General features: G+C 39.4%; 4 protein-coding genes across 6 annotated transcripts in view; 2 read left to right on the plus strand and 2 right to left on the minus strand.

The window, feature by feature from the left end:
• The window catches only part of LOC109536346 (GMP reductase 1), a 6,980-nt gene extending 4,292 nt beyond the window's left edge, over window positions 1–2,688 (minus strand). Inside the window, exons 1-2 of the mRNA XM_019902525.2 lie at window positions 2,449–2,688; window positions 698–817 (exon numbers count right to left, since the gene is read on the minus strand). Of these exons, the coding sequence (XP_019758084.1) occupies window positions 698–817; window positions 2,449–2,535 (207 nt within the window). The 5' untranslated portion in view covers window positions 2,536–2,688. The remainder of the gene's footprint in view (window positions 1–697; window positions 818–2,448) is intronic.
• Window positions 2,689–2,901: 213 nt separating this feature from the next.
• Window positions 2,902–5,814, plus strand: LOC109536343 (integrator complex subunit 11). 3 transcript variants are annotated; one of them, XR_007281839.1, is made up of 11 exons: window positions 2,902–3,097; window positions 3,232–3,464; window positions 3,519–3,726; window positions 3,776–3,913; window positions 3,964–4,161; window positions 4,217–4,380; window positions 4,549–4,683; window positions 4,808–4,939; window positions 4,991–5,204; window positions 5,313–5,683; window positions 5,771–5,814. XR_007281839.1 is itself a non-coding variant. In XM_019902519.2 (10 exons), exons 1-10 carry the CDS (start codon window positions 2,985–2,987, stop codon window positions 5,566–5,568), a joined length of 1,791 nt encoding a protein of 596 aa, XP_019758078.1. In that variant the 5' UTR covers window positions 2,902–2,984; the 3' UTR covers window positions 5,569–5,814. The 3 variants fall into 3 exon arrangements, 1 of the variants encoding a protein (XP_019758078.1); XR_007281840.1 differs by having other exon boundaries at window positions 5,313–5,647; window positions 5,733–5,814; XM_019902519.2 differs by having other exon boundaries at window positions 5,313–5,814.
• Window positions 5,773–7,709, minus strand: LOC109536347 (protein HEXIM1). Its single transcript, XM_019902526.2, has one exon. It carries the CDS (start codon window positions 7,532–7,534, stop codon window positions 6,665–6,667), a length of 870 nt encoding a protein of 289 aa, XP_019758085.1. The 5' UTR covers window positions 7,535–7,709; the 3' UTR covers window positions 5,773–6,664.
• Window positions 7,710–8,143: 434 nt separating this feature from the next.
• On the plus strand, window positions 8,144–10,319 carry LOC109536344 (ataxin-10). The gene is made up of 5 exons (XM_019902520.2): window positions 8,144–8,356; window positions 8,615–9,349; window positions 9,409–9,707; window positions 9,762–9,825; window positions 10,117–10,319. The coding sequence occupies exons 1-5, from the start codon at window positions 8,257–8,259 to the stop codon at window positions 10,302–10,304; spliced, it is 1,386 nt and encodes a 461-aa protein (XP_019758079.1). The 5' UTR covers window positions 8,144–8,256; the 3' UTR covers window positions 10,305–10,319.
• Window positions 10,320–11,078: the final 759 nt, after the last annotated feature.

Genomic DNA, 11,078 nt, shown 5'->3' on the forward strand with positions numbered 1-11,078 from the left:
TTTACCTACTCGTTTAATTTGATCTGAAAGTCCTGGAATAAATGGAATGAAAAGGTTCGTAATAAGTTTATTTTGATTTTGTCTTGTTCGTGGGAATTCAATTTCGTTAAAACATTTTTCCTGATTTGAATTGAATTCCCACGAACAAAACAAAATCAAAATAAACCTTCGTTCTTATTGCGAAATAGGAGCACTATTTATCAATCTGTAATAAAAGACGTGAGTAAATTCTGTCTTTTTCAAAGACAAAAATTTTTGAAGCAAAATACCCAAAAAGAGGTTTGTAAAAAAAATCCAAAAAATTGATGTGCCAATTAAAATGGAAAAAAACGATTAAATAATGTTGTTGTTTATACTTTATTTACACCATCAGCGATAACCATCTAGCCAAAGTATGACCTGGTTGAAGAAATGGCGTAATTTTTCAGTTTTCCTTTAGTCATCGATTTTTTCGTCACATCGATTTAACAACGAATCCAATTAACGTGAATGCTGCGGAATTATTTGCAACATACAATGCGAAATTGCAACATGCGACTACATTTTTCACGGTCTTAATACTCTCGATTGGGTACATTTTGTGAGATTTTTTCTGATCGATTTAGTGCAATGTTTAGAAAGTTTCCAGCTGAAAGCTGATCTCGATTATGTTTTCCATTAAAATCAACTTTTTTTAGTGGTTTCCATCCAAACTCACTTTGGACAATGCCTTTGCCATCTCGAAAGTTCCAACAGTATCCATATTGGAGGCCATAACTGGAATGCCATTATAATCCTGCTTGGAGTTTCTGAAGGTAATATGTCGATGTAAGTTCACCTGGAAAATACATCTTTTTGTAATTTTTCCCAATTTTTTCCCTTTTTTAGCCTTAATTTTACGAACTTTCAACATTGTAGTTGGTTGGTTGTAAATCATTTTGCGTATCTAATGCGGATCGAAAACACAACTTTGCATTAATTTCCGGATAAGGGTTCAATAAAATGATAAAAGCAGACGGATTGTAAACTTTTATGAATTTAAGAGAATTCTTAGTGAGAAAAACACTGTTTTTGAAGTCTGCCTAAAAGCGCTCTTGGTTCAGCAAAACTGTGCCTAACTAAATGTTTCTCTTATTGGACTCTTTTAACGCTGTTTTTCAGACGAAAACCTTTATGAACAGGGCGGCAAATTTTATTAAACTTTTTACCGCAGACGATATTTGCTTAGAGCTTGAGATAATAAAAACCTACTTACCGATAAACACATGCCAAGTATTTGGGTGTTAAGATATGCAACATTGCGACAATTCACCGTAATTTTGGCAATAAAACAGTTAAATGAACATTTTCCGTGCAAGTACAGTTTTTATTCCAAGTATTTTCTTAAACTCCCGGCAGGATTTTCTCGCGCCGCGAAAGCGCTGTAGAGGAATATCGATATTTGTGCTTTTACCATGCACTCATGATTTTGACGATCAGCCAAAAACTCTTTTTAATATACAGGGTGGCAAAAGATTCTTGATCTAGCTTAGATCCAATCTCGATATTTGCATCCAACTGTACCAATGTAAGAATGAATAACATAATGGGAATGTACCTAATTAGAGATAAAAAATGTCCTTAGGAACAAAAAATAAAAAAGCATTAAATGAAGGTTTGCACGTAAGACGTAATTTATAAAAAAAAACATTTAAATGGAAATTTTGGAAAGAAACAAGTGTTTGCGACTCTTCGAACTCGGTACTTTACACCTACCGAATCCAATGCCAAATTCTCGTGGTTTTTTGCATGCGACAATCTACGGGTTAAGGTGTAGGCCACCCCTTATATCACACGTATGTTTAGATAATGTTTTTCGCCTTGTTCCATTGAACGTGACGCAACTTTCTTTAAGCACCATGTGCGCTTTACTTAATTTAGATAGGAAAATGTGTTGCAATAAGACTGGTTTTATCACTGTTGGACTTAAAGCATCCGAAATATTGTCAACTGGCTCTCAATTTATTAATCATCTGGTTGTAGTCGCATTGGCGCTTGTATTCAGCAATTGATTGATTAATTTTAATCAGTCCGGCAGACGGTTGATTATTCAACACATAAATAGAAGCTCTCTGGTGTTAAGTTCAATTTGGGTCAAGATGGGAATTATGAGATTGCAATTAATTGCAAAAATCATGAACAATGTGACTGCTAACTACTTAGTAAGAGGGGAAAGAGTGTCGTTCTTGGGATTTTTCATTAACATCCAGTTTAAAAAATTCTTTACATCCCTGCCATTGGATTAGAAAAACAAAGATCAAGTTTCAATCTTTTCCAAGGATGCTAACTCATAAAGGAGGCACATTCTTGGCATCTGCAACATTTTTTATTTTTTCGATAAAAAATTCCGCTATGAAACTACCAATTTTTTGTGTTCTCAGGGACGAAACTATGGATACAGTAAAATCAGGACAAAATCAATAAACTTACATCACTGCGACTCCTCAATGTGGACCTTTTAGGGCGAAGCAGCACGTCCTTAAAGTCCAGCTTGATTTCATTGATAATGTTGGGCATTTTAATGCAAGAGAAAAAAAAACCCGAACGCGACAATAAGCCTGAGTACGGATAAAAATAACTTTCAGCTGACTGCCTGCAGGATTACGTACTAAAAGCAAATTAATTCTGCTGGTGTGCGCTCAACTGGCGAAAATCCATTTCGAAATACTCGGGTTTTACGCGCAGTCGCTTAGAATTTATTATTTTTGTCTTTCCACCTTTTTGGTAAATTGTCGATTTTTTATCTTCGGAAAATGCACTGATGACATCCTTTCCTGTCCACTTCAAGAAGATTTTTAGGCCTTGAAACATTCCGCCTCCAATATTAGCCTCCACCAACGTTGCCGATTTTTTCGATGGAAATTTCAATGTTTACATTCGACGCTTTTTAAGTCAATTTCTTAACCTCCAATTTACCAAACCAATTGTTTACCTGGTAAATGGAAAAACGCATTTAACTCAACAGAATGCCAGAGCTGAAAGTGACCCCTTTGGGGGCAGGCCAAGACGTTGGCAGGAGCTGCATTTTGCTCTCAATCGGTGGAAAAAACATTATGTTGGACTGTGGAATGCATATGGGGTAAGTTGGAGCTGAGGGGCAAACCGCCTTCGGAAGTCTGTGAAGGTACCGCCCTATGCTTTCCTCCAAGGGAACCATTCACATCCCAGTGTGCTCCCAGTCGAATAATAATGGTTTAACTTTGTTTTTTCTAGTTACAACGACGAAAGAAGATTTCCAGACTTCACATACGTAACTCCCGATGGGCCTCTTACTTCCTACATAGACTGCGTGATCATCTCTCACTTCCATTTGGATCATTGCGGGGCTCTTCCGTACATGTCTGAAATGGTCGGGTACAATGGGCCGATTTACATGACGCATCCGACCAAAGCGATTGCCCCCATTCTACTGGAGGATATGAGGAAAGTGTCTGTGGAAAAGAAAGGTTCGCTGCCTAAACGTCCATTAATTGGGCTTTTTAAACGTGCTTCTCTTCTAGGTGAACAGAACTTTTTCACATCGCAAATGATCAAGGATTGCATGAAGAAAGTGGTTGCTGTTACACTCCACCAGTCTGTGATGGTAGATAATGAACTGGAAATTAAGGCTTATTATGCAGGGCATGTTTTAGGCGCTGCCATGTTTTGGATTAGAGTCGGGTCGCAATCGGTGGTTTACACTGGAGATTACAATATGACTCCTGATAGGCAAGTGTGTTTTTCTTAATGAATTGGATTGAGAATCGCTTATTTATAGGCATCTAGGAGCGGCCTGGATAGACAAATGTCGGCCTGATCTTTTGATATCAGAGGCCACCTATGCCACTACCATAAGAGACTCGAAACGGTGCAGAGAAAAGGACTTTCTCAAGAAAGTGCATGAATGCATCGACAGGTTATTATGCAGGAGCGTGATGTAAATTTCGTATAAATGAGTTGTTCCAGAGGGGGAAAAGTTCTTATACCCGTTTTCGCCTTGGGCAGAGCCCAAGAGCTCTGCATTCTCCTGGAAACGTACTGGGAAAGGATGAACCTGAAGGCGCCGATATATTTCGCTCTCGGCCTCACAGAGAAGGCCAATAACTACTACAAGATGTTCATTACATGGACGAATCAGAAAATCCGAAAAACGTTTGTTCAAAGGTTCGAATCGCAAGCTTATGCGTCTACACGCGCCCTGATGGTACCTGTTTTTTAGGAACATGTTCGATTTCAAGCACATAAAGCCGTTTGATCGACAGTTTATAGATAACCCGGGGCCGATGGTGGTCTTTGCCACTCCTGGCATGCTGCACGCCGGTCTCAGTTTGCAAATTTTTAAAAAATGGGCCCCTAATGAGAACAATATGATCATTATGCCAGGTAAATAGATTGGGAATGTATTTGTTAAGAATTGGTCAAACATAAATGCTATTTTCGGCAAAACTTGACGCAGTGGTGGAACTTCCACTTTCGTCTCGTGTAATGTAGGACTATTTTCAGGTAGTCAATTAAGACTAAAATTAAACTAATCTAAAACGTCGTTCTCAGGTTTCTGCGTGCAAGGAACAGTTGGCCACAAAATCCTCAACGGAGCCAAGAAAGTGGAATTTGAAAACCGACAAATTGTGGAAGTTAAAATGTCTGTTGAATACATGAGCTTTTCAGCGCATGCAGATGCCAAAGGTACTATTTAACTCCTTATGTTTATGCAAAGGTTTCTTGTGCTGTGCTGAACATGTTTGTCTTTTTCTGCATTTTACATTATTCATTCTTTCCGATAAATGTTAATGGGCGTGTTTTTTCAAAGGCATAATGCAGCTGATACAATATTGTGAACCTCGCAACGTAATGCTGGTACATGGCGAGGCTGAAAAAATTGCGTTCTTGAAGGAGAAGATTCAGCAGGAATTTAAAATCGACTGCTTCAATCCAGCTAATGGTAAGTTAGGCAAAACATGCAAAAGCATTGCAAAATTGTTGTGTTTTTCAGGTGAAACTAATATAATTTCAACCCCCGTGAAAATCCCCATCGATGTATCGCTACCGCTTCTGAAGGCAGAGGCGAAAAAGTTCAACGCTTTGCCTCCAGACCCAAAGAGACGCCGGATCCTGCATGGTGTTTTGGTTATGAAAGACAGCAACGTTTGTCTTATGGATGTGGACGATGCTTGCAAAGAAGCTGGGATCAACAGGCATGTAATCAGGTAGGCGGCAGCTGGATTTAGTGGGTAAAAACTGTCCATACTTTCCCACAAACCAGGGAGAGTTAAATACGTTTTGACCAGCCATTACAATGGAAATTTTTCATTTAGATTTACATCTACAGTGTCCATAAACGATAATGGACCGTCGGTTTCCACCGCTCATAAGTTGCACACCTTTCTTACCGATAAATTGCCTCAGTGGGGGGTGACGTTCTCCGAAGGGGAGATTTCAGTGGAGTCCGTCTTAGTTAAAGTGGAAGGAGACGATGACGAGTCGCAGAAAACCGTCTATGTGTCGTGGACAAATCAAGATGAGGATTTGGGCAGTTACATTCTAGGCTTGATCAACGTGATGGGCCAGTGAAAGTTGATATCCTGTGATTGAAGCCCTTAAGGAAATTAGTCAGATTGTTGCTTCGTTGAAAAACAGTGTTTTGTTCATGGTATGTATACCTGAATAAATACATCAAAAAACTAATTTTGTAAAATGTAGCGTCAATAAATGTTACTTTTATGTACGTTTTGCAGAAAAGCAGACAACGGTGCGAATTTTAGTGAAAACAAAGTGTTTATGAGGTGTGGGAACTAAATATATATATTTCAAACTCGATTATTTACTACACAAGCCACTCAGTTACAACTATTTTGCAGATACGTAAACTATTCATAGATGATATAAAATACAAAAAACCGTCGAAACATTCTAATCACATTGAAGCATTTTGGTTTGCCACTCGATGGGAGACAGTATTTCCTTAACATTAACAAATACTGCACTGCCCAGTGCTTTTTCATTTTCATATAAAAAGTCCAAATATAAAATTATTGAGATCATTCAGTACATAACTATTCATGCTTTTTTTGTTATATCAAATGGCGCTCCAGAATGCCTCTTTCCTACATACTACGAAAACTTAACCGAATGTAAATTGCTGATTAATTTTAGACAATCAGTGCACATTAGAACCGTTTGCTAATCATTAAATATAACTATGAATAATCCATAAAGAGCGATAGACACAACAGTCAATTAGTCGTAAAAGAAAATGCAAAAAAACTCGAACGGTATAACAATTCAATAAATAAACTAAGTAGATTTTGGCCACAAAACTATGTTGCCAAGATATTCAGGTGGTTTAATCTCAGATGAGAAAATGTGTGTTTTGTACTTAAATTTTTTTATATACAAATATACTCTTTGAAGTACAAAACAACTTTTTCTATTTTGATTCTTTGACATTGAATTATTTTCAATTAATTAATACAAAACGTGAATCAACAGGTTTTTCAATTGAAATACCTGTTGCTACACGTGAGAACAAGGCTCTACTTATGCCATGATGTCACAAGTTGAAGGGCAGTTAAGACGTGTATAAGTAAGTTTTTCAAAAACGAAATCCCAGGAGAACTAATCTAAAGTAACTTAAGTTATGTGAATGCCACTGCCGGATTCCCAGCACTTAAACGGCATCGACACTAGCATGTGTCGGAGTAGTGTGCCCGTTTGTTTGGGTGTAGTCGACACTGTCTGGCTGTAACAGGGGGCTTTGGGACCGATTGGAGGTTCCACTACTGCTCTCACGCGAGTTGGAGCTGTCTGAGTCACTAGAGTCCGTTTCGGAGTCGGCGGAGTCCGACTGCTGCTTCTGGCATTGTTCCAGTTGGGCCTTCAGCAGCTCGATCTCCCGTTTCAGAGCCTCCCTTTCCTCGTTCTTGTTCTCGATTTCCAGTTTCAGACTAGAGATAATTGTTAGCAGCTCTGTGCTGCCTTGTGTGGCGCTGGTATCCAACGCAATGTACCTTTCCACGAGCTCTTGCTTGGTCATCTCTTGCAGCTGCTCGATTTTCATAGTATGGTACTGATCGTCGAACTCTTGCATGAAGTACTGCGTGTCGTCATCGCCTGGCGATGAGAAGAACTCCTCTCCATCTGAGTCCACACTGAAGCTGGAGTCCCTGGTCCTGGACAGGCTGGCTGTGGAGGCCTGATCAATGTGCCTCAAACGTTCGTCCAACTCCTCGAAGCCTCCATGGTCCTCAATGAGGAACTGGTTGTCGTTATGCGGCGCCTCCGGCTTAACAATGCCCAACTTGAACGATTTGTTCGTTTTCCTGCCATACTTTTGATAGGGATTTTTCCGTTTGCATTTCCCGCGGCGCGTTCGCTTCTTCTTCGGCAGCGCATGATTTGCAGGCGCGTTCGGATTCGACTGGGGCTGGGCTGTTGCGCACGCATCGTTCTGTGTGGGAACGGCGTCTTGAGGTGTAGGAGCGTCGGCGGATGATATCGCCGCGTTTTCCATGCTTACCACTTTATTTTCTTCAGTCATTTTTGCTGGATTTGCTTACTTGGCACTTACAGACACTAATTAAACTATTCACTCTGGACTGGTATTCGGGAGCAGCACAAACTTTGACTTAATTGTTAGAGCGAGCTTACACGACTGTACGGATATCGCCATTTTCCTTTGGTTTTGCTTTTATTGTTCATGTTGAACGTATGGGTGCGCTGCTGACGCCGGAAGAGAGGGTGGGGGACAGAAACTTTCAATATAATTATTGTTACATAATGTGCTAATGAATGTTTATTCCACATTGTGCGCTTAAGAGCACATAAAATGCACCCTCTAAGCGACAAATTTCCACGGACTTTATCGTTCAATATTTGCTATTTTTCAACCAATTTCAAATCAAATCCAATTATATTTGAAACGCTGTTGTCAGTTGTCAGCGTTTTGATTGCGCTTCCAGGAAAACGATTTTTTATTATTGCAGATACTCCACTAGTTTGGAAACTGAGGGCAATATTTTTGCTAACACACTATTGAGTTAAGCTTCGCCGCCTTCGACTAAACGACGAAAAAACGCCTAGTTGCGCTTTGAGCCGAAATTTGGTATTGAAATCAGGCAAAGAGAATCCGTTTAGCAACATTGGGCAAGGACGTTTCCCGGAAACCGTCAACTATCAACTATCAACAAATGGGTACTTTGTCAGGTTATGGGATTGTTTCCAAACAATACATAAAATTTCCAAATATTTGCACCACTCGCCATGGAAAAAGCCTTGGAACCAGTCGAACTATGCACAGAACCCTATAGTTTTTCGAATCTTTCAGATTCTCTAAAATCACTTTCAAATTGCGACCAGAATGGTAAGTTTAGACCATTAATTCCAAAGCTTAATTCGAACTGAATCGTTTAGGTAAAGGTAGTAAAAAGTGGCTAAAATGTAAGCCTACATATCAAACGAGTTATTAGGAGCCTGTAAAATATAAATCAACAAGCTCCCTTCGGAATCAAATACAAATTTCCCAGATATAATTTGCCTGAGCTTTAGAACGACGCCCTTTAGCCAACCGAGACATACTACATAGTTGCTTATAATAACAAGTAAAATTTGTTATTTCCAGAGTCTACAGCCTCGTTATTCAATACGCTAGTGCAAGCAATCGGGGAACTACAACTCAACCGCAGCACCCCAATAACTGACGTGAAAATAGGCAATGTTCCTGCAGAAACAGTTCTAATCAACTGTTTGAAACAGCTGAGACTTAAAGTGACTAACAAACATTCCTGTGACTATGTTCTGGAAAATGCCGCCAAGTTTTTACCAGTTCTGGATACCCTTGTACACTACATATTAACCGAAGAAAATGCTACTGCATTATACACAAAGTATTTGCTGCATGTTTTGATAAACTGGTTGAGCTGTAGCAGCGAGCAGGAGAACAGCGAAAGAAGCATTTTGCTGCAAAAGTACATTTCCTCAAATAAACTGCAAGCATTTTTCTGCAATGCTTATGGATGTTTTCACGAAGTAAGCGCCTTGCTGTATAATATCCACCGCAGCAACTGCTCGCAAATCGAGGACATTGATTTAATCGAGTCCATCTTGTTGCATGATGTTCATCCGAATACCTCCAATGAATATACGGGGTTTTTGGTGGAGCTGTTAATGTCCCAGAATTATGTTTGGGCCAGTTATAGCCAGTTGAAACACCAAGCCAGACTGGCGCTTCAGGATTCATTGAGAGACAATTTTATTGCCGATAAGCCAATGGAAACTTTACCTGAAGAGTGTTTAAAATGCCTGTGCCACGCTTTTAAAACGTCCATTGATGTGGTTTTCCAAGTTTCCAAAGACAGTAAGCATACATTTGTTAATGTGTAGTGCTTGTAGTAGCAATGAAAATTAACGTTTCAGATGATTTGTCTGCGATTCGAGAAGTGGCACTTGTGCTGGAAAATATCGGGCATGCAGCCAGTGTTGAAAAATTCTTGCACATCCTACAAAAAGATAAGGATTTACTGGTGAATGCCGGCGTGCTCTTAATCAATGTTCATCGACTTGGACAAAGTCCCGATCACATTTTCACTCCGTTGAAAAAACTGTCTACTATACAAGATGATGAGTCGTTGCGAAGCCCCATAACGGGGTTCAAAGCTGATCTGATTCGACTTGTTGGGAATTTGTGCTGGAAAAATCGAACAATGCAAGATTTGGTAAGTGCGGTTTTAGGTTTAAGTGCTGCAGTTTTGAAAACCCGTATTTTGTAGGCAAGAGAGGGTGAACTGATTCCGGTACTATTGGACTCCTGCAATATTGATGCCAAAAATCCATGTATCCTTTTTCATATGTTTTTGCAAGATTGCAAAGCACTTTTGGTTCTTTAGATTCGAAATTAATCGGTTTTGGTGGGGGACGATCTTTATTTGAAGCTGGTGAACTTTTCGCGCTTTTAAGCGGCAATAGAAAAGAATTTATTTCTGCTGTTTTGCAAGCCCGAGTGAAGTTACTTGTGAAGATTCACCATTGTACATACTGAAGAACATCCAATGGAAGCAGACCAGACTGTTCTGGCATCGGGTTTGATACAATCTTGTCAGTGAAACAATTCCTTAACATACATAGTTATAATGCAATGGGCGATTTTATCGCTTCGAATTATCTGCGATTGCAATCAGGAAAATCAAGCGATCATTGCAGGCCTTTCCAAGCAAGGCGTGATTAAACCCGACGCTCTGCAGGAATTGGGACTTACGTTGCATGCAGACGGGGAACGAAAAGTTGGTATTATTCGTCTAGATGTCAATGAATAAATTGCATTTTATTTATTTCTGGTTTTATTTTAGTTCCTGCACCAATAACGGATGTTTTTACGCATTATCGTGGAACTGCATTGGAGACATTCTGGACGCATTGGAGAATGCCGCGTTTGGGTGGAAGTTGATTGCAGTTTATTCAGGTAAGTTTCCGATTTTTATCCTAGATGTCTTGCTAAGTTTCGCAAAAAGGGTAAACCCGGAAAACTATTCTACTAGGAAAAAACAAAAATTCGCAATATTAAAGACAAACTGCATTAAGAGCATTCACCTTCCAGTCGTCATTTCCGTATAAAATAAGTTAGTTTATTTTTGAAAGGTACTTTAGCGGCATCAATCTCTTTGAGAAAATCCACGCTTGGAAGCCGTCGCGCCCATTTGCGTGTTAATTGGAATTTAATCCCTTAATGCGATTTTAACTAGACAATTAAAGGGCAACATTTGGCATTATCTGAATACAATTACGCTGCTCAAAGGGATGATAGGGAGCCATGAGGGGCTGGAAACCAGGCCTGGATAGCGAACAGTTTCGTGCTACATTTGTGTGAATTTAAGCAAAATGTGAAGAAAGAAGAATTCCTAGATTTTCAAATAGTTGCGATTGTTTCTTCTGGGATTTGGGAGTTTAATGTGACTGTTGAAGCTATAAGTTTAAATTCCAAAACTTCTGAAAATACTCATTTTCTATTGGCCAATCAGCTGTGGTACGCACGGTTTTTCTTTCTTCTAACACAGATTTATGCTTCTTTTGTTCAAACTATCGCAGATAAT

This window comes from Dendroctonus ponderosae, unplaced genomic scaffold (assembly GCF_020466585.1).
Source record: "Dendroctonus ponderosae isolate FM_Combo_2020 unplaced genomic scaffold, Dpon_F_20191213v2 Dpon_F_20191213_6, whole genome shotgun sequence".
NCBI classification, from domain to species: domain Eukaryota; kingdom Metazoa; phylum Arthropoda; class Insecta; order Coleoptera; family Curculionidae; genus Dendroctonus; species Dendroctonus ponderosae.